General features: G+C 43.5%; 2 protein-coding genes across 11 annotated transcripts in view; both read left to right on the top strand.

Moving 5' to 3' along the window:
• The first annotated feature begins 2,119 nt into the window (after positions 1-2,119).
• The window catches only part of UBOX5 (U-box domain containing 5), a 39,217-nt gene continuing 21,434 nt past the window's right edge, over positions 2,120-19,902 (top strand). For 3 of the 7 annotated variants that reach the window (XM_036321211.1, XM_036321210.1, XM_036321202.1), the window contains exons 1-2: positions 4,398-4,472; positions 5,343-5,386. The gene's annotated coding sequence lies outside the window, so the exon portion shown is untranslated. Of the gene's footprint in view, positions 2,658-4,368; positions 4,473-5,342; positions 5,387-19,902 lie in introns of those variants that run through there. The other 4 variants (XM_036321206.1, XM_036321205.1, XM_036321204.1 and 1 more) reach the window with 4 other exon arrangements.
• On the top strand, positions 2,134-14,133 carry FASTKD5 (FAST kinase domains 5). 4 transcript variants are annotated; one of them, XM_036321194.1, is made up of 3 exons: positions 2,144-2,242; positions 5,343-5,386; positions 11,528-14,133. In XM_036321194.1, exon 3 carries the CDS (start codon positions 11,565-11,567, stop codon positions 14,016-14,018), a length of 2,454 nt encoding a protein of 817 aa, XP_036177087.1. In that variant the 5' UTR covers positions 2,144-2,242; positions 5,343-5,386; positions 11,528-11,564; the 3' UTR covers positions 14,019-14,133. The 4 variants fall into 4 exon arrangements, with proteins under 4 accessions (XP_036177088.1, XP_036177087.1, XP_036177086.1 ...); XM_036321192.1 differs by lacking the exon at positions 2,144-2,242 and adding an exon at positions 4,387-4,472; XM_036321195.1 differs by lacking the exon at positions 5,343-5,386 and having other exon boundaries at positions 2,134-2,242.

Genomic DNA, 19,902 nt, shown 5'->3' with positions numbered 1-19,902 from the left:
CCAAAAGGCAGAAATGACCCAAGTGTGCTGCAAGAAGAGAGTCTTCCTTTGAGGTTAAGTGCTGTCCTTTATGATAATTTTTTTCTGGGTCTCTTACAAAGCCCCCCCCCCCCCACCCCAATCAAGAATGTATTAGGTGCCCTGGCAGTATGACTCCGTTGGTTGAGGGTTGTCCCATGCACTGAGAGGCTGCCAGTCAATTCCCAATCACGGCACATGCCTGGGTTGCAGGCTTGATCTCCAATAGGGGGCGTGCAGGAGGCAGCTTATCGATGTTTCTCTCCCTCTCCCTTCCTCTCTTTCTAAAATCAATTAAAAAATTTTAAAAAAGAGACTCCATAGTTCAGATTTTTAAAAAGACTATTATCTATAAGCAACCCAACCTGATTTACAGGAACTAAAACAGTGGCTTATTTTTTCTCACCTGACAAGTCTGGTAGGCGTTCTACGTGTCATAGGTGTTGGTTCATCAAGAACTTAGACTGTTTATCCTCTTACTTTCACATTCTTGCTCTTTACACCATGCCACAGGTGGCTGCCACAGCTCCAAGAAGGCATTGAGACAGCGCTACTTTATCATGAAATAAAAGCTTTCCCAGAACCCTACTCGCATGTTTTCCTTTAAATTTTGTTTGCCAAGACTTAGTCACATGTTCTTTCCATTTTAAGGGAGGCTGGGACATTGAGTATTTGTCAAAGAACAATAGGATTGCCTTGGCTGCTTCTGAGCAATGTGGTCCATCCCCTGGGGATGGGCCCTCTGCTCTCTCTGAGTTCTGCAGGCAAAGCCAGAATCATAATCAACAATTAACTGTGTGCCCTGGTCTGGTCCAAGTGAGAGAACCTCCCTGAGCAGTGGTGTCAGTCGTCTGAGGCCCCAAATGTTCACACCCAGGCAAACAGTGCCCTCTGCAGAGCTCAGGAGTTGGAATGCCAGGTTTGCCCACCTCTTCCCTTGCAGTGAAGTATCCTGCCTACATTAGTCTTGTCTCCTAGACAAGATGGTGCCCAGGAGGGAGTATTAATTCTCAGGTCTCCTTTCTAGCCCTTAAGATGAGTGGATGAGCCTGGCTGGCATGGCTCAGTGGTTGAGCCTGGATCTATGAACCAGGAGGTCACAGTTCCATTCCCAGTCAGGGCACATGCCCAGGTTGCAGGCTTGACCTCCAGTGTGGATCCCCACTAGGAGGCAGCCGGTCAATGATTCTTTCTCATCATTGATGTTTCTATCTCTCTTTCCCTCTCCCTTCCTCTTTCTTGAATGAATGAATGAGTGGACGAGCAGCCAAGGCACTGACAAGGTATGATGATCCTGACCAGCAGCTCTCCAGTGCCCCCAGGAAAGGCTCTCTAGGGCCAGGCCCTCCTGAAAGCTCTCAGCGGAGCCTCTTCCTTGCCTAGTTTTGCCCATACCATCTCAGGTATGAGCCCCCTACTTAGGAAGGTGGAGGATCACCCTGGCTCCTCCATCATAGTACTGGCCTCTTCAAGCTCCAGCTCCTCATCCATTTCTCCATCTATCCATCACTAAATCTTCTCTTGGGAGAACTTTATGATTACATTTCTTTTAAATGTATGATTATCCTCATTGTACAGACAAGAAACTAGGCTTAGAGAGTTTATGTGATTTTCCCAAGGCCATAACACCCTGAGGAGTGGTGCACTGGTTCTCAACCTTCTGGCCCTTTAAATACAGTGTCTCATGTTGTGACCCAACCATAAAATTATTTTCGTTGCTACTTCTTAACTGTAATGTTGCTACTGTTATGAATCGTAATGTAAATATCTGATATGCAGGATGGTCTTAGGCGACCCCTGTGAAAGGGTCGTTTGACCGCCAAAGGGGACGCGACCCACAGGTTGAGAACCGCTGAGTGGTCGGGATTCGAACCTGTGCCTTGGCTATTAAATTACTTCCAGAGTGGTGTGTCTTTGGCTTATTCCGTGGAGCTGGTAGCCAAGTTCTTTACCACCAGCCAAGTTTTATATCCTCCATTCTCCCCCTCTCTCCCCCCGCCCCCCAATTCCTCAACATCGTCCTTTAGTGGAAAACGTCCTTGAAAAACGCTACAAGAGTTTTGAGCCTTGGTGGCACCCGTCCTTCGCGCATCAGCCGGAAGTAGCGGACAGTTGGCCGGAAGTGGGGCTGTGCGGACCAGGTGTACCTGGAGGAGTCGCCGAGTTGCCGCACTCCGCGGGATCTGTGCTCTGTAATTGTGGTGTCCGCGCTGGCCGGGCCCAGGTGAGTGGCGGCGGCTGGGTAGAAGGTCGCACCGGCCTCTCCGTGCAAACCTGGTCCGTGGCCCGCCCCTCCTGGCCCGCCCAGGGCCCGCGCGCCAAGGCCGTGCCTCTGCACTTCTCCGTCCGTGTGCCGGGCGCTTCTCACAGGCCCCGCTCTAGAGAGAACCTTGGCGACCCCAGCCACTCCGGAGTTCTTGCGAGCGGCTTACCCGACCCTGTGTTTCTCAGCTGTGAGCCAGAGATAATAACAGTACTTGGCTCCCAGACCTGTGGTGAGAGTGGAGCGAGACTCACCTCATCACACGTAGGCATCTTGAAGATTCCGATTTTGTAGGTCGGGTGGGGCCTGGTGAGGCTGATGCTGCTGTTCCTCGGGCCACACTTTGAGCAGTATTTTGCTTAGTAGCTGGGATGGGGTGAGTCTTCAATAAATAGCAAACGGTGTTTTGTTGTGCTGTGTTTTTTTGTTTTAAGTTTCTGGTTGCACAAGCCTACCTAAGGATAGCATGGATGCCCCACTCCCTTTCTCTCTCCAGGAGTAAGACAAGTGATTACCTTTTCTCTTCGTGTACAAACCCTGACACAACTCTCCCGCCCTGACGCAGGAAGCTTTGGGCCCTGTCTATGCAGTTAGGTTATGCCGAGGTGATTCTTCATTGTGCGCTCGCTGTAGAGGCTCGGACGGTGCTCGTCCGTGGAGCTGGTCGCCAGGGTCTTTAGCACCAGCGCAGCGCATGTTTTATGCTTGAGTATGTGTTGCTGCTGTAATGTGAATGCATGTTTTCGGTACTTTGAGTAGTTATAACAGCTACCTTTCCAGAACTAGATTCTGCAACTCGCTGCTCTGAATGGCGCTGGGATGAGTGTACTACTGCCAGATAGAACAAAATGAAACCAGAACCGGGGCCTTTGGGTCCGGGGCTGGGAAGGAGACCCCCCGGACCGGGGGGTGGGTGGCTGCGGACTTGGCCCCTTTCCCAGGGGGGCTGAGGGCCGACTCCACTTTTTTCCTAAACAACAACAAAACAAAACCCTGGAGACTCAGTGCCATCTATAGTACAACTGGGAGAGTGAGGCCTTTGTCCGTTAGCAGGTCTAATCTGTCCGTTTGCCTTTCTTCCCAATTCATTGGCTTACTTTTCTTTCTCTTACTTTCGTTTTGGATTTATTTTTCTATTCCCCGGTACGGCCTTGTCATTCATTCATCATGTAAGTCAGTCAACTTGGATATTAAAGAATTTTGAAGTTCCCCCTTCACTTGCCTGAAATACCGTGTTGTGCAGCCTTGCAAATTTAGGAAAATCGATTTAAAATCAAGTGTTTGATGGAGTTGTCACTGATAGGTACTTGGACCATTTATTTGGGGATTTGTCCACATAACTGGGTACAGCTGCTTCTCTCCACCTGCAGGGGTTTTGCCATTTCTCTACTAGTCCCATTCAGAGGGGCTGAGAGAATATGAGTTTCTGCTTTTTGTTACAGTGAGATTTTTTAACGACGAGTCTTATTGGACCCTTTAAGAGCGGTGACTCTAGCAGAATTACCTGTGGGGCCTTGCCAGACTATATCTACCCAGGCCCTTCTTGTCATTCTGAGAGAAAAGGTAGAGTTTTAGAAGGGGAGGAGAAGGCTATGAACGCTAAAAGAGTTTCATAGATGATTGTGATGTGCTGTTTTCTCGCCCATAAGCATGGAACCTCCTAGAATGAAGTAGAGGGGATAGGCTGTTAGACTAGGTTTTGGTTTACACTAGTGCTTTACCTTCCTGTAAGCTGTGTTCCTGTGTGGAACTAAGCGTAGAAGAGTCTAGCCCAGTTAGCATCTGTATTAACAGCTAGGGGTCCATACCGTCAGCCTCTAAACGCTCACCACGGGCTTAAAGCTTTGTAAACCGATCAGGAGACTCCAGCACCTAGAAAAAGTTAGTTGTTTTAATTCTTAGGGTTGCCCAATACATTATTTGCTAAGGTAAGAATGGGTTTTGAAGTATCCATTTATTTGTGGCAATTTTATCAGGACATAAGAGGTTTAAACCTTTCTAGCAGAAAGATCAGAAATCAGAATTAAGGGATGAGATCTGATAACTGGTAAGTTGAAAATGCTGAGGGTGTTATATACTTAATCTACAGTTAGCATGGCTGCCTTCTTCCTCCTGGCTCTCTAACTTCTGGACTATAGTTTAAAATGAAGCTATTCGGCCTTGCTCAGACCTGTACCTGGAAGGCAGAAAGGTAAGATTCCTCACTCCTATGAAATCGCACGATTCAGGGTGATTTGGGCAGTGCTCTTCAGAACAGCCATGCTCCAGGGGTCTCTGGGGTTCCACCCTGGTTACTAAGAACCCCTAAAGAGGAGTAGGGAGCAGCGTATACTAGGGGCACTTAAACTAGGAAAGGGGCTTTGTGAAATGATGCCACGTATCTTTGAATCTTCATAGAGGCATCAGGAGTTATTGGGCACCTCATGGTGTTCTCAGCTTTCTAATGGATTCTCTGGGAGTCCTTGAGTAAGGAGGAGCTAACTCAGCTGTGTTTTCTCTACCTGGGTAACACATCCTTACCTCTTTTTCTCCCCACATTTTGCTTTGTTGTTCTGTATCTAGTACTTCTTTCCTTTTCTGCAGTATTGGAGACCCAGCTTCCAAAGTGGTTACATTTCATACCTGTATATACTAGAGGCCGGTGCACAAAATCCATGCATGGGGGGCGGGGAGGGGTCCCCTCAGCCCAGCCTGCACCCTCTCCAATCCGGGACCCCTCGGGGATGTCCAACTGCCGGTTTAGGCCTATCCCGGGGATCAGGCCTAAACGGGCAGTCGGACATCCCTCTCATAATCCTGGACCGCTGGCTCCTAATCACTTACCTGCCTGGTTGCCCCTAACTGAACTGCACCCCCCCCCCCCCCCCCAGCCTGATCACCCCTCACTGCCTCTGCGTGCTGGCCTGGTCGCCCCTAACTGCCCCCCCTGCTGGCCTGGTCGCCCCGCGCAGCCTGCTTGTTCAGTCGTTTGGTTCCTCACTAACCCCCCTGCCATCCTGGTCATAGGCAGCCATCTTGTGAGGGTGTGAGGGTTAATTTGCATATTATCTCTATTATATAGGATGGTGTCTATGCACTTAACACTAAAAGTTCTGTGATGAAAAAGTAAGTAGCTACTGTTTGTTATTTGCAGTTTGGCTCTGCATGCCTCTAAGATTATTTTGTTATCATTTCTGCCCATTTTGTGGGCATCCATAAAGAAGTTCTAAAGACAGTAAAAAGTGCTTGCACTGGGAATAACTTTTCAACATTTTCCTTGAATATTAAGGTTACTTTCTCTGTTCACTGATTGTCTTCTTGATTAATAATACCTTAATCTCCTGTTAGCACATGCATTTTGTAAATTTAAATTTTGTCAGTTATACATGGATATGGTTTACACAGTCAAATAATTCAGTAGAGTTTATAACACTAAATAGTAATTTCCTCTTTCTCTCCCTTTATTTTTGTTTCCTAGAGGCACTTTCAACTATGTGTTTGTTTCTTTTGGCATTTATCAGTATATTTCTGAATAACATATTTGTGTTGCTTTTTTTTATTTCTAAGAGATCAAATCAATAGCTATAAAAATCTCTTTACTTCTTTATTGAGGCTCTAGGGCTCTTGTATCACTACCCACTTTCCCTAATCATCTTCACCTCCCTTTATCTTCTGAATATAGTTTGCTCATATTTCTTTTTAAATATATTTTTATTGATTTTAGAGAGAAAGGGAGAGGAGAGATCGAAACATCAATGATGAGAGAGAATCATTGATTGGCTGCCTCTTGCACGCCCCCCACTGGGGACTGAGCTCGAAATCTGCACGTGTGCCCTTGGCCGGAATTGAACCTGGGACCCTTCAGTCCATAGACTGACACTCTATCCACTGAGCCAAACCAGCCAGGGCTAGTTTGCCCATATTTTTAAAAATATTTATAGATTTGAGAGAGAGAGAGAGAGAAATTGATTTGTTCCACTTATTTCTACATTCATTGGTTTATTCTATTGTTTGTTTTTTGTTAATCCTCACCCGAGAATATTTTTTCCATTGACTTTTTCTTTTAAATATTTTTATTGATTTCAGAGAGGAAAGGAGAGGGAGAAGGAGAGAGAGATAGAAAGAAAGATAGAAACATGAATGAGAGAGAACCATTGATCGACTACCTCCTGCATGCTCCATACTGGGGATGAGCCTGCAACCCAGGCATGTGCCCTGACCTGGAATCAAACTGTGACCTCCTAGTTCATAGGTTGACACTCAACAACTGAGCCATGCCGGCTGGGCCATTGATTTTTTTTTTTTTAGAGAGAATGGAAAGGGGAGAGGCGGGGAAAGAGAGAAACATCAATGTGAGAGAGACACATTGATTGGTTGCCTCCCTCAAGTGCCTTGACTAGGGCTGGGGGTGAAACCTGCAATCCAGGTACATGACCTTGACCAGAAATCAAACCCATGACCTTTTGGTGCACAGGACAATGCTCCCTGAGCAACACCAGCCAGGGCAATGGTTGATTCTTATATATCCTGACCGGAGATTAAACCAGCAATCAGTTGAATCGGGAAGACGCTCTAACCAACTGAGCTACTTGGCCAGGGCCAGTTTACTCAAAATTTTTAGTTAGGTTGATATTCAAGGTTTATATTTATAAGATTATGTAAATATTATTTACAGTTGAGCAGGGAATATACTATACCATTTTTTTATCTTATACAACTTTTTTTTTTCCTGGAGTTAATTTTTGTTATTGTTAATTGATTTGGTTTTCTGTCTCCTTACCTCAGATTATCAGTTAGAAGTGTAAATCTGCTTTCCCCGGTAATAACCATCTCCTCCAGCATGAACTGCTTACTCTTTATGTCTGCTCACAGTTCTAGTCCTAGAATCTTTTTTATTTTTAAAACCTCGCCTGAGGATATTTTTCCACTGATGTTTAGAGAGAGTGAAAGAGAGAGGAAAAGACAGAGAGAAATATTGATGTAGTGGTTACCTCCTGCACCCACCCGGACCAGGGCCCGGCCAGGGGAGGAGCCTGCAACTGAGGTACATGCCCTTGACCGGAATCGAAACCAGGACCGTTTAGTCCTCAGGCCAATGCTCTATCCACTTAGCCAAACCGGTTAGGGCAGCGGTTCTCAACCTGTGGATCGTGACCCCTTTGGGGGTCGAATGACCCTTTCACAGGGGTTGCCTAAGACCATCGGAAAACACATATATAATTTACATATTGTTTTTGTGATTAATCACTATGCTTTAATTATGTTCAGTTTGTAACAATGAAAATACATCCTGCATATCAGATATTTACATTACGATTCATAACAGTAGCAAAATTACAGTTATGAAGTAGCAACGAAAATAATTTTATGGTTGGGGGTCCCCACAACATGAGGAACTGTATTAAAGGGTCTTGGCATTAGGAAGGGTTTAGAAGGCATTAGAACCACTGGGTTAGGGCATCCTGGAATCTTTTTTCATCTTTATCCTGGGGTTTTCCTTTGCTTCTCTCCTATGCTGAACTCTAAATTCTGGATCGCATATCTCTCTTTCCAACTTTCAGGTCTTCAAATGTGACCTCTTTGCTTTGATACTGGGGCATCTTGTAAACCCTCACCTTTATATAGATTTCCCTCTTTGAGGTCTTTTCTTGGTTCTTTTTGTGAGTAGTATAATCTAACCATAGTGATAGTTAGGATCCCAGACCATTAAAGGTGGGTGGGGCTTTTGACCTCATCAGGCTCTAATACTGTAGCTCTCTGGCATCCTAGAGATTGTTCAGTGTCTTCCCTACTTCCCTGTCTGAAATTTGACTCCTCTTTTGTCTTTCCAGTATACCAGCAGTGTTAGCTTTGGAATGAATCAGACAATCCTTGATGTCAAACCCACTGTGTGCCTTGGCTGTGTAACCTTTGGCAGGTTTCTTAATCTTGTGAAGTCCTCTTTTCCTCATCAACAATAGGGAGATGATAAAACCTACCTTACAGAAATGTTATAAGGATTGGAATCAATGCAGATAAAATAGCTCATAAAATGCTTGGCACAGAGGAAGCCCTAAGAAAAGCGTGGCTCTTTTTTCCATATTGGGACTTTGCTTGCATTTTTAAAAATGAAAAAAGTGCCACATTAATTCAAAACATGGGATGTACACCAGTCAGACATTGATGTTCTAGGAAATGATTCTAGTTACTTTGAAGACCATGCATAGTAATTTTATTAAGTATTGTTAGGTAGCATTAATTGAAGTAATTTAAATGCACTTTTTTTTTAAAAAAAAAATATTTTATTGATTTTTTACAGAGAGGAAGGGAGAGGGATGGAGAGTTAGAAACATCGATGAGAGAGAATCACCGATCAGCTGCCTCCTGCACATCTCCTACTGGGGATATGCCCGCAACCCAGGTAAATGCCCTTGACCGGAATCGAACCTGGGACCTCTCAGTCCGCAGGCTGATGCTCTATCCACTGAGCCAAACCGGTTTCGGCTTAAATGCACTTTAAAAAAAATATTTTTATTGATTTTTTTACAGAGAGGAAGAGAGAGAGATAGAGAGCTAGAAATATCAATGAGAGAGAAACATCGATCAGCTGCCTCCTGCACACCTCCCACTGGGGATGTGCCCGCAACCAAGGTACATGCCCTTGACTGGAATCGAACCTGGGACCCTTCAGTCTGCAGGCCGACGCTCTATCCACTGAACCAAACTGGCAGAGCTAAATGCACTTTTTAAATTATAATTTATAAAGGTATTAGTTAAGTTAATCCATATATTCTTCTGTATTATCACTTTTAATCCCCCAAAGTGGGGGGAAAAGTTAATTTAGCAAAGATATAACAAAGTCTCTTCTCACAAAGAAGCAGTGTATTTTAGGTGATGGCACTCATTTGTGTTCTATTTGTTCCACTGATATTTGTATGTACTTTTTTATGTACTGTGTATGTACTGTGATGCCTGCTACACAGTTATTCTGTAAACCAGCCTCCTCCTTCTGGATGAACATTTGTTTTTTGTGTTTTTGTTTTTTTTTTACAGTTTTTTGTTTAGATAGCACAGCTATTTTTGTAAAAAAACATTTTGTCTTTTTTTTTTTTTTAGTTATTTCTTTAGTTCTAGTTCCCAAGATGAGATGAAGGACTACAGATATGAATAGTTTATGACTTTAGTTGCACATTGTGTTAGACTAAATTTACATTCCAGGGTCCAAAACAGGTCTTCTTCTTCTTTTTTTTTAATATGTTTTTTATTGATTTCAGACAGTAAGGGAGATGGGGAGAAAGATAGAATCATCAGTGATAAGAGAGAATCATTGATTGGCTGCCTCCTACATGCCCCACACTGGAGATCGAGCCCACAACTTGGTCTTGTGCCCTGACTGGGAATTGAACCGTGACCTGGTTCACAGGTCAACGCTCAACCACTGAGCCATGCTGGTCGGGCCAAAACAGGTCTTCTTAAAAGCCCTGTTCAGTCAACTGGAGAGTCCCATTACTTGCTCTCTCTTTTGTTTCCACCATGCCTGTGCTGCAGTATTAATTGAGATTCCTAGTGACTGTTTTGAGGCATAAATCTTCAATTATCATCTAAATATTAAAGGAAAATATAAAATTTAAGTATAATTTTCCTAATGTTTTCTAATTTTTAAAAAGTTGGCCACTTGCATTTGTAGGAATAAACTTTATGTAAAGGAAAAAATAGTAAATATTTTATGCTTTGCAGGCCATATATTTTCTGCCACAATGGCTCAATTTTGCTCTTATAGAGAAAAGAAATAGTTATCAACAATAATGAATGACCCTTGCTATGTTCAGATGATAATACTTTACTTACAAAAATAGGTGGAGGGCTAGATTTGAGCCATAGTTTGCTGATACCTGGTCTGTGGCATCTGAACCCATAGATTGAAACTTGGTGTTCAGAGTGGGCCCACAGGCCACAGTAGAGAACCACATGTATAATGATTTCATGTGAAGTAATTCTGCTCTGCTTCACAAAGAAATTGGAAGCACACATTCCTGCCATCCAGAGAAGCCTTTCTAGCTGACTGACCTGAACAAAGCCACTAAACCGCCCTGTGAGCTCTGGAAGGAAGGGGCTGATGGGAGGTGGGCAGGCATTTCAGAAAGTCGTTCTGCTTCCATCAGAACCCTCAAGGGATTTTCTGCAACACTGGCCCTATCTGGTCCATATTTTGGCAGCTCAGGGCTCCCTGGATTTTGCTTGTCAGGCTTTGGCATTTCTTAAGCGGAAGGAAAGACAAGCGTTTAGAGAAAGCAAGAGTTGCCCAGCTGGTGTGGCTCAGTGGTTGATTGTCAACCCATGAACCAGGAGGTCATGGTTTGATTCCTGGTCAGGGCATATGCCTGGATTGAGGGCTTGATCTCCAGGTGGGGTGCAGGAGTCACTGATCACTAATTCTCTCTCATCATTGATGTTTCTGTCTCCCTCTTCCTTCCTCTCTAAAATCAATAAAAATATATTTTGAAAAAGTTTTGTACTTTGGGAATAGGGAGGGTTATTTTGAGTATAATTAATTAAACTTTATACCCCAAACCCTCTTTTTACTTTTGGTATATGCATAGCAGCTTTTACCAACTTCTTTATTCTCACTATGGGTCTTTTATTCATTGATATCACAGAGATGGAATGGGTTGCTCACTTTTGTTCCCATTTGTTATTTTTTTAATTTTTAAAGTTAATCCTCACCCAAGGATAATTTTCCATTGATTTTTAGAGAGAGTGAAAGGGAAGGAGACAGACAGAAACATGATTGGTTGCCTTCCACATGGGCCCCAGTCAGGCCGGGATTAAGCCTGCAACCAAGGTTAGTACCCTTGACCGGAATTGAACCTGGGACCAATCCTTCAGTTTGCAGTCTGACACTCTTATCATTAAGCCAAACCAGTTACGGCTCCAGTTTTCTTTTTGAAAATTAGCTTTTCTTCCTGTTGGAAGTTAGCAGAGCAACTCTCTCTTCTGTGACCATCACTACATTTACCATAAAGGAAGTGTAGAGGTCAGAGGAAGTACAGAAGGAAGTCTGGACTGAGCAGCATTCTGGAGAACTGTCTAATAGTACCCTGATTTTGAGGTTTTCTTGTGTCTTTATGCAAGTCACAGAGTTTATCCTTGATGTATGCTGTCTTGTGGTTTGGGCATTCACTAGTGTATTTAAGTGGACAGCAAAGTTTTAGCCCATTATGTATAATGTGTAAATGTTGATATTGTGATAGGTGGAAGCCACTTATTCTTCATCTATCCTTTTTTCAGTATCTGGCACCAATTCTGGCCCAGTCATTTGTGATCCATGACTCTTATGATATGCCGAAGATTTCCAGGCAGTTTCTGTGGAACGCCTTCCTGTCCAGCTCTAATCAAGCACCATATAAACAAGAAATTGCCCGGTCAGACCTGTGAGGATTGTATTCTGACTGCCAAAACGATCAGTATTGACACCAGAATGGCAGCCACTCTTAAGTTATTAAAACTGTTAGGAAATCGAGTATTTTGCAGTCCTTTTGCCTACAGTGCAACCCAAAGTGTGGCATATTGGAATGTGGGAAGCTCCACACGGCACAGGGGACAGGACCCTCCAGAACACAGTAATCTCTGCCATCCTGCCAAAAAAGTTGAGAACATTTGTAGCACCTCCTCTTCTCAGAGGATCCTGACAACCAGCAGTGCCCTCCTAGGTTTGGAATTCAGCAGGGCTTCTGCCTCTAAAGCCAGCACATGGAAACTGGGCTCACCTAGGGCCATGAAAGTTGATGAAGAGGATGTAGAAGTTTTTGATTCCTTTGAAGACCCCCGAGTTTTCCTACAGCTAAGACCAGAGTACGAGCTTCACAGCTATAACAAATCTGAGCCTTGTCAGCCCCTATCTGTTTCAGAAGGTGAACTAATTTTGCACAAAGTCACAGGTTATCAAGATAATCTCCAGCCTAAAATCATTGTCGATTATTTCTGTAAGCTGAGTTCTATGCCTGCAGAACAACATCCTGTTTTGCGGTCTAGTGCCAAATTTGCATTACTCTGCCAGCTGAGTGTGAAAAACATACAGCTCTTTGATACCCTAGATCTGATCAATATTTTAAAAGCATTTGTCAGTTTAGGAATCCCTCACTCCCATGCAATGCTAGATGTGTATGAAACCAGATTTTGCCATAAAGTATGGGATATGAGTCTGGATCAACTACTCATGGTTGCTGATCTCTGGCGATACTTGGGCCGCAGAGTACCTCGGTTTTTAAAAATCTTTTTTAGTTACCTTAATTTGCACTGGAACAACCTATCCTTGTCTCAGCTGATTCACTTGATTTATATTATAGGTGAAAGTCGTCAGGTACCCCAGGACCTAATGCAAAAACTGGAATCATTGATCCTCAAGTATATAGATTTTATCAATATAGAGGAGGCTGGTGCAATCTGTTTGGGGTTCTTTAAATCAAGTAGTGGTCTCTCAGAATTTGTCATGCGGAAAATTGGAGACTTGGTGTGTGCTGATATGCAGAACCTGAGTAGTTATGCCTTGGTAAACATTCTTAAAATGTTCCGTTTCACTCATGTGGATCATGTAAATTTCATGAAGCAATTTGGGCAGATTGCTCCTCAACGAATTCCTTCCCTGGGAGTTCAGGGTGTCATGCACTTGACTCTTGCCTGCTCTGCCTTACGTTTCCTAGATGAAGGGGTAATGAATGCTGTGGCTGCTTCTTTGCCTCCTAGAGTATCATACTGTCGAAGTAAAGATGTTGCCAAGTTTCTGTGGTCATTTGGAACTCTGAATTATAAGCCACCCAATGCAGAAGAGTTTTATTCTAGCTTGATAAATGAGATTCACAGAAAGATGCCTGAGTTCAACCATTACCCAGAACACCTGCTCACTTGCCTGTTGGGCCTGGCATTTTCTGAGTACTTTCCAATTGAGCTCATCAATTTTGCTTTGAGTCCAGGGTTTGTCAGGTTAGCTCGGGAGAGAACTAAGTTTGAACTCACTAAGGAGCTGTATACTCTTGATGGTTCAGTTGGCATTGAGTGTCCAGATTACAGAGGCAACCGTCTTAGTTCTTACCTTCAGCAAGAGGGGTCAGAAATACTGTGGAATGCAGCTAGGAAGGATATGTGCTCAAAACCTGAATTCCTAGAAGCTCTCTTTTTACTTGAGACCATGTTGGGTGGGCCCCAGTACATTAAGCACCATATGATTTTGCCCCATACCCGATCTTCTGACTTAGAGGTCCAGCTTGATGTTAATATGAAGCCATTGCCATTTAACAGAGAAGCCATACCCTCTGAAGATTTACTAGCCAAATTAAGGCTCAAGCATGTGGGAATCAGTCTTACAGATGATTTGATGCACCAGCTACTTAAGGGGAAATCAGGAGGGCATCTCCAGGGGAAAACTGAGTCAGAGACTGGGCAACAGCCCATGGAATTAGAGAAGAAGGCAGCCATGCCCTCTGAGGCCTCTCTTTACAATGTGGCAGACAGATTGGGGGCTATGGAGATGGCTGGCCAATGCCCGCCAGCCTGTATGCAGGCCCCACAAGTGAAGCTGGCTATTCAGTTGACAAACAAGAACCAGTATTGCTATGGTTCTAGAGATCTGCTTGGATTGCACAATATGAAGAGGCGGCAGCTGAATCGGCTTGGGTACCGTGTGGTAGAGTTATCCCACTGGGAATGGCTCCCACTACTGAAACGAACTCGCTTTGAAAAGCTGGCGTTCCTCCATGAGAAAGTGTTCACCTCTGCTCTCTGAAGGACCTTTGGGCATATCTGCGTATAAATACTGTAGATACACACTGTACTAGGTTTTGTGAAACAGTTATAAAAGCCAGAATGTAGGTTTGTAATAAAATTATCTGTTGAGGAGACCCAATTGTGTTCTTGTCTATGGCAGATTAAAGGTAGTATATGTTATTGTGAATTAATTGTAACCTAATTTGTGCAGGTAAATAACAAACGTCTTAAAATGTCCTATTTTCAATTTCTCATTTTTCTCTGTTTACCAGCCTTATCTCATAGTTATTTTGAATATTTAGGATAAAAGTATAGTCAGTCATTATCTAAAGCCAATTTTTAAAAATTAGTTTTCAGCCCTGGATGATGTGGCTCAGTTGGTTGAGCATTATTCCATGCACCTAGAGGCCAGTGGTTCAATTCCCGATCAGGGCAAGTGCTTGGGTTGCCGGCTTGATTCCCAGTAGGAGGTGTTCGGGAGTAAGCCGATTGATGGTTCTCTCTCATTGATGTTTTGCTCTCTCCCTCTCCCTTCCCCTCTCTAAAACCAATAAAAACATTTAAATAATAATAATAAAAGTTGGTTTTTATATACTTTGCTATAAAATAAGAATCTCTCTATATAAAACCCTAATATGCAAATAGACCGAATGGCAGAACAACCTGTCGCTATGATGTGCGCTGACCACGAGGGGGCGTGTGTGGAACATGGGCATCAGCAGCAGGTGGCAGAGTGCGGAACATGGTGGGCATCGGTTGTAGCGGGATGGTGGAACAGGTGAGCGGGGGTGCCAGACCAAGGCAGGGACCGGTCACTGTCATTGGGGCGAGCCTCTGATGGTTACTGAAAATTCTTTGTTCCCGCATGCTGCGGTCCTGCTGGATGTTCACGCCTGCTGCCGACACTGGCCCCACTTTCATCTACTGCTGGTGCCAGCCCTGATCACTTGGCACCGTTAGTGGGTACAAGTGGCGGCTGCCGGCCCTGATTGCACCTTAGAGCTTCCCCACTTCCCCCTGCTCTTGAGGGGCAATCGGGGCTGGCATCTGCCTCTTGCACCCGCTGCTGGCTCTGGAGCAGCTACTCGCACCCGATCACCTTCCCCTGCTCCTGAGGGGCAATTGGGGCAGCAGCTGCTGCTTGCATCTGCTGATGGCTCCAGCCTTGCATCCGCTGATGGCTCCAGCCCTGCTCACACCTGCTGCTTGCACTGGCCCCAATGGCTCCGCGCTGTCAGTGGGTGTGAGCGGGACTGGTGCTGTCAGCACGTGGGAGCAGTGGTGGCAGGAGCAGGGCTGCCGGCAGACAGGACTGGGGATTGCAGCAGGAGGGGCTGGGTGGGGGCGCAGAGGATGGGCCAAGACCTGCCCCTGTGCCCACCGCAGCCTCACGGCCCACAGTTCCTTTCAAGGTGCATGATTTCGTGCACTGGGCCCCTAGTCTTGTATAACTTCACTTATATTTCAGGATTTCCCTGCATGCATGTTTTTTTCTTCACACCCTCCAAAATTAAAGTCCTTATTCTTGTTTAGATTGGGTTGGTTATCCCTAGTTGCTGATTCTCCGTGCTTTAAAAAGCCATTTCAGAATTAGTGAGCTTACTATCTTCCTCTTAGCCCCCTCTTCTGCATTTTGACTTCTTTTTTACCCCTGGAATATTTTCTCCCTAAAATTGAACTTAGAAGACTAGAATTATTTGAGTGCCTGTGGAATCAGAGGTTCTTAAATATGACCAGGCAGAATGTTTTTCATGGCAAGTAGCTCAGATGAGAAGGAAACTTATTACTGCCCTTAACAGAAGCAGTCTAAGGCAGTGATCGGCAAACTGCAGCTCGATCTTACACAAAATACCACGTGCGGGTGCGCACGTACAGTACGATTGAAACTTCGTGGCCCATGCGCAGAAGTCGGTATTTGGTGGAAGAGCCAAAGAGCCTCATGTGGCTCACGAGCCACAGTTTGCTGACCACTGGTAAGGGGCTTCAGGTTTGGTTGTATTAAAGCCACAGGTTATATTAGAGCCAATTTATGATTGTATATATGTAACAGTACAAGTAACGTTTGTAAACATTGGGGAGTCTGTGAGAATTTCTCTTAAAAAGGATCCCTCCCATCATTATCTAGGTCTCTTCTCAAAGATCAATTTTTAGCCCTACCTGGTTTGGCTCAGTGGATAGATTGTCAGCCTGTAGACTGAAGGGTCCTGGGTTCGATTCCAGTCAAGAGCACATGCTCACATGCCCGGGTTTCGGGCTCGATTCCCAGTGGGGAGCGTGCAGGAGGCAGCCAATCAATAATTCTCTCATCATTTGGTGTTTCTATCCTCCCTCCCTCTCTGAAATCAACTTACTTACTTATTTATTTATTTATTTATTTATTTATTTATTTATTTATTTATTTATTTATTTTAAAAAGAGGGTTTGGCCCTGGCTGTGTGGGTTAGTTGGAGCATCATCCCATACACTGAAAGGTTGTAGGTTCAATTCCCAGGGTGGGCACATACCCAGGTTGTGGGTTTGATCCCTGGTCAAGGTGTGTGTGGGAGAAAACTGATTGATGTTTCTCACATTGATGTTTCTCTACCTCTCCCTCTCTCTCTTAAATCAATGAAAACATATCCTAAATAAAAAGAGGGTTTGGAGATCAACCGAAGGACTTGTATACATGTATATAAGCCAAACCAATGGACATGGACAATAGGGGGATGGGAGCATGAGTGTGCGGTGGGGGGGTGGGGGGGGGTGGGGGGGGAGGTTGGGGGTTAATGGGGGAGATGAGGACACATTTGTAATACCTTAACTAATAAAAAAAAAAAGAGGGTTTGTATGTCAGTTGCTGGAGAGAGAACAATTAAGACAACTGAAAAATCACCAATAAATTTGGTAACCAGGATATTACCAATGACCTTAACAATAGCAGTTTGAATTGAATTGTCAGCAGAAACCAGATTGCACATCTGTTGAATGAGAGTTAAGGGCTGGGTTGCAAATGTTGAAGCAATTCCTTGAAAACTTTTGAAGAGGAGATGAAAACTTTAGCAGGATTTAGACTAGGACTAGGATTGCTGGATAAAATACAGGTTGCCCAGTTAAATTTAAGTTTCAGATAAGCAATGAATAATGTTTTGTGGTAAATTACACACAAAATTGGCCATTTTAAACAAAGTATACAATTCAGTAATATTTTAGTACATTGATATTGTGCAACCAATCATCACTATTTAGTTCTGGAACATTTTCTTCACCCCAAAAGAAAACTCCATACCCATTAAGCAGTCACTCTATATTATTCTCTTTCCCCAGACCCTGGCAACTACTAATCTGCTTTCTGTCTATGGGTTTACCTATTCTGAATATTTTTTAAAATGGAATTATATGTAAAATGGAATATGTACCTTTTTTTTTTTTTTTTTGGTCTGCCTTCTTTTATGTAGCATAATGTTTTCAAGGTCCATCCATGTTATAGCATATACCAGTACTTTATTCTTTTCTATGGCTGAATAATTTTCCATTGGATGGATACACCATATCCATCTGTTGATGGGCACTGGATTGTTTTGGCTATTACAAATAGTGTTGCTGTGAATATGTGCAAGGTTTTGTTTGAACACCTGTTTTCAGTACATTTGGGTATTTTTATGTAGGGGTGAAATTGCTGGGTCATATGTTAATTCTATATTTAACTTTCCTACAGTGGCTGTACCATTTTAAATTCCCAACAGCAGTGTACTAGGGTTCCAGTTTTGCTAACACTTGCACTTGCTATTTTCTGTATTTTTAAAAATATTCTGGTAGTTCTGAAGTGGTTTTGATTTGTATTTCCCTAGTGACTAATGGTATTTAGCATCTTTCAATCTTTTTAAATATATATATATATATTATTGATTTTTTACAGAGAGGAAGGGAGAAGAATAGAGAGTTAGAAACATCGATGAGAGAAAAACATCAATCAGCTGCCTCCTGCACACCCCTTACTGGGGATGTGCCCACAACCAAGGTACATGCCCTTGACCAGAATTGAACCTGGGACCCTTCATTCCGCAGGCCGTTGCTCTGTTCACTGAGCCAAACTGGTTAGGGCTCAATCTTTTTTTTTTTTTTTATCCTCACCTAAGGATATGTTTTTATTGATTTTAGAGAGGAAAGAGGAGAGAGAGAGAAAAACAAACACACACCACAGCAATCAGTTGCCTCCCATAGGTGCCCCAACCAGGGTTCTAACCCTCAACCTGGATGAGTACGCTGGGTGGGAGTCAAACCCGAAACCTTTTGGTGTACAGGATGATGCTCCATCCAACAGAGCCATCCAGTCAGGACAGCATCTTTCAATGTTAACAATATTAAGTCACCAGTCCATAAACACAGAATGTCTTTCCATTTATTTAGGTCATTTTTTTTTTTTTTTTTTTAAGAGAGGAAGGGAGAGGGAGAGATAGAAATATCAATGATGAGAGAGAATCATTGATTGGCTGCCTCCTGCATGTCCCTCACTGGGAATTGAGCCCACAACCTGGGCATGTGCCCTGACCAGAATTGAACTGTGACCTCTTGGTTCATAGCTCAATGCTCAAACACTGAGCCACGCTGGCCGGAAATGGTCGTCTTTAATTTCTTCCATCAATATTTTATAGTTTTCAGTGTACAAGTCTTAGCACCTCCTCAGTTAAATTTATTCCTAAAATATTTTATTTTTTGATGCTGTTGTAAATGGGATTGTTTTAATTTCCTTTACAAATTTCTCCTTGTTAATTTATAGAAATACAACTTGATTTACCCTGCACTTTTGCATAATTCTTTTATTAGCACTAATAGTTTTTTGTATGTGTGTTTTCTATATATAGGATTATATCATTTATGGATAGAGATGGTTTTAGTTCTTCTGTTCTACTTTGGGTACCCATTTACTTATTTATTTGCCTAGAACTTACAGTATAGAATTGAACAGAATTGGTGAAAGTGGGCATCTTTGTCTTGTTCCTGATCTTAGAGGGAATGCTTTCAGTTTTTCACCATTAAGTTTATTAGCTGTGGGGTTTTTTGTTGTTGTTTTTGTTTTAAATATATTTCTTTATTGATTTCAAAGAGGAAGGGAGGAGAGAGAGATAGAAACATCAATGATGAGAGAGAATCATTGATCGGCTGCCTCCTGCACGCCCCCTACTGGGGATCGAGCCTGCAACCCAGGTATGTGCCCTTGGCCGGAATCAAACCTGGGTCCCTTCAGTCCACAGGCTGACGCTCTATCCACTGAGCCAAGTAGGGCTAGCTGTGTTTTTCTTTTTTTTAAAAAAACAAACTGCCAAAACCGGTTTGGCTCAGTGGATGGAGCGTCGGCCTGCGGACTGAAAGGTCCCAGGTTCGATTCCGGTCAAGGGCATGTACCTGGGTTGTGGGCACATCCCCAGTGGGGGATGTGCAGGAGGCAGCTGATCGATGTTTCTCTCTCATTGATGTTTCTAACTCTCTATCTCTCTCCCTTCCTCTCTGTAAAAAATCAATAAAATATATTTTTTTAAAAAAACAAACAAACTATGTTTTTATTGATTTTAGAGAGAGAGAGGAAGAGAGAGGGATAGAAAAATGGAAACATCAATCAGCTGCCTCCTATATGTCCCTATTGGGGATTGAGCCTGCAATCTGGGGATGTGCCCTGAGGGAATTGAACTGGTGACCTCTCGGTTCATGGGTTGGCGCTCAACCCTTGAGCCACACCAGCTGAACTAGCTGTGGGTTTTCATAAAAGCCCTTTATTGTGTTGAGGAAGTTCCTTTCTATTCCTAGTTTACTGGATAAATACTAGATATAAGTGGGCATTTAAAATTTATATTTGCTAAGTTGGCATCCCTAAAAAAGACACAGCACCAAGGCAGGGTTTTTTTTGTTTGTTTGTTTTTTAATATATT

Source organism: Myotis myotis, unplaced genomic scaffold (genome assembly GCF_014108235.1).
Source record: "Myotis myotis isolate mMyoMyo1 unplaced genomic scaffold, mMyoMyo1.p scaffold_m19_p_9, whole genome shotgun sequence".
In the NCBI taxonomy this organism is placed as follows: domain Eukaryota; kingdom Metazoa; phylum Chordata; class Mammalia; order Chiroptera; family Vespertilionidae; genus Myotis; species Myotis myotis.
This window is presented reverse-complemented; position numbering and strand designations above follow the sequence as displayed.

Bases quoted from the DNA above. Each gene is read 5' to 3' on its own strand.
- FASTKD5 (XM_036321195.1), top strand. From the start codon at position 11,565: ATGACTCTTATGATATGCCGAAGATTTCCAGGCAGTTTCTGTGGAACG.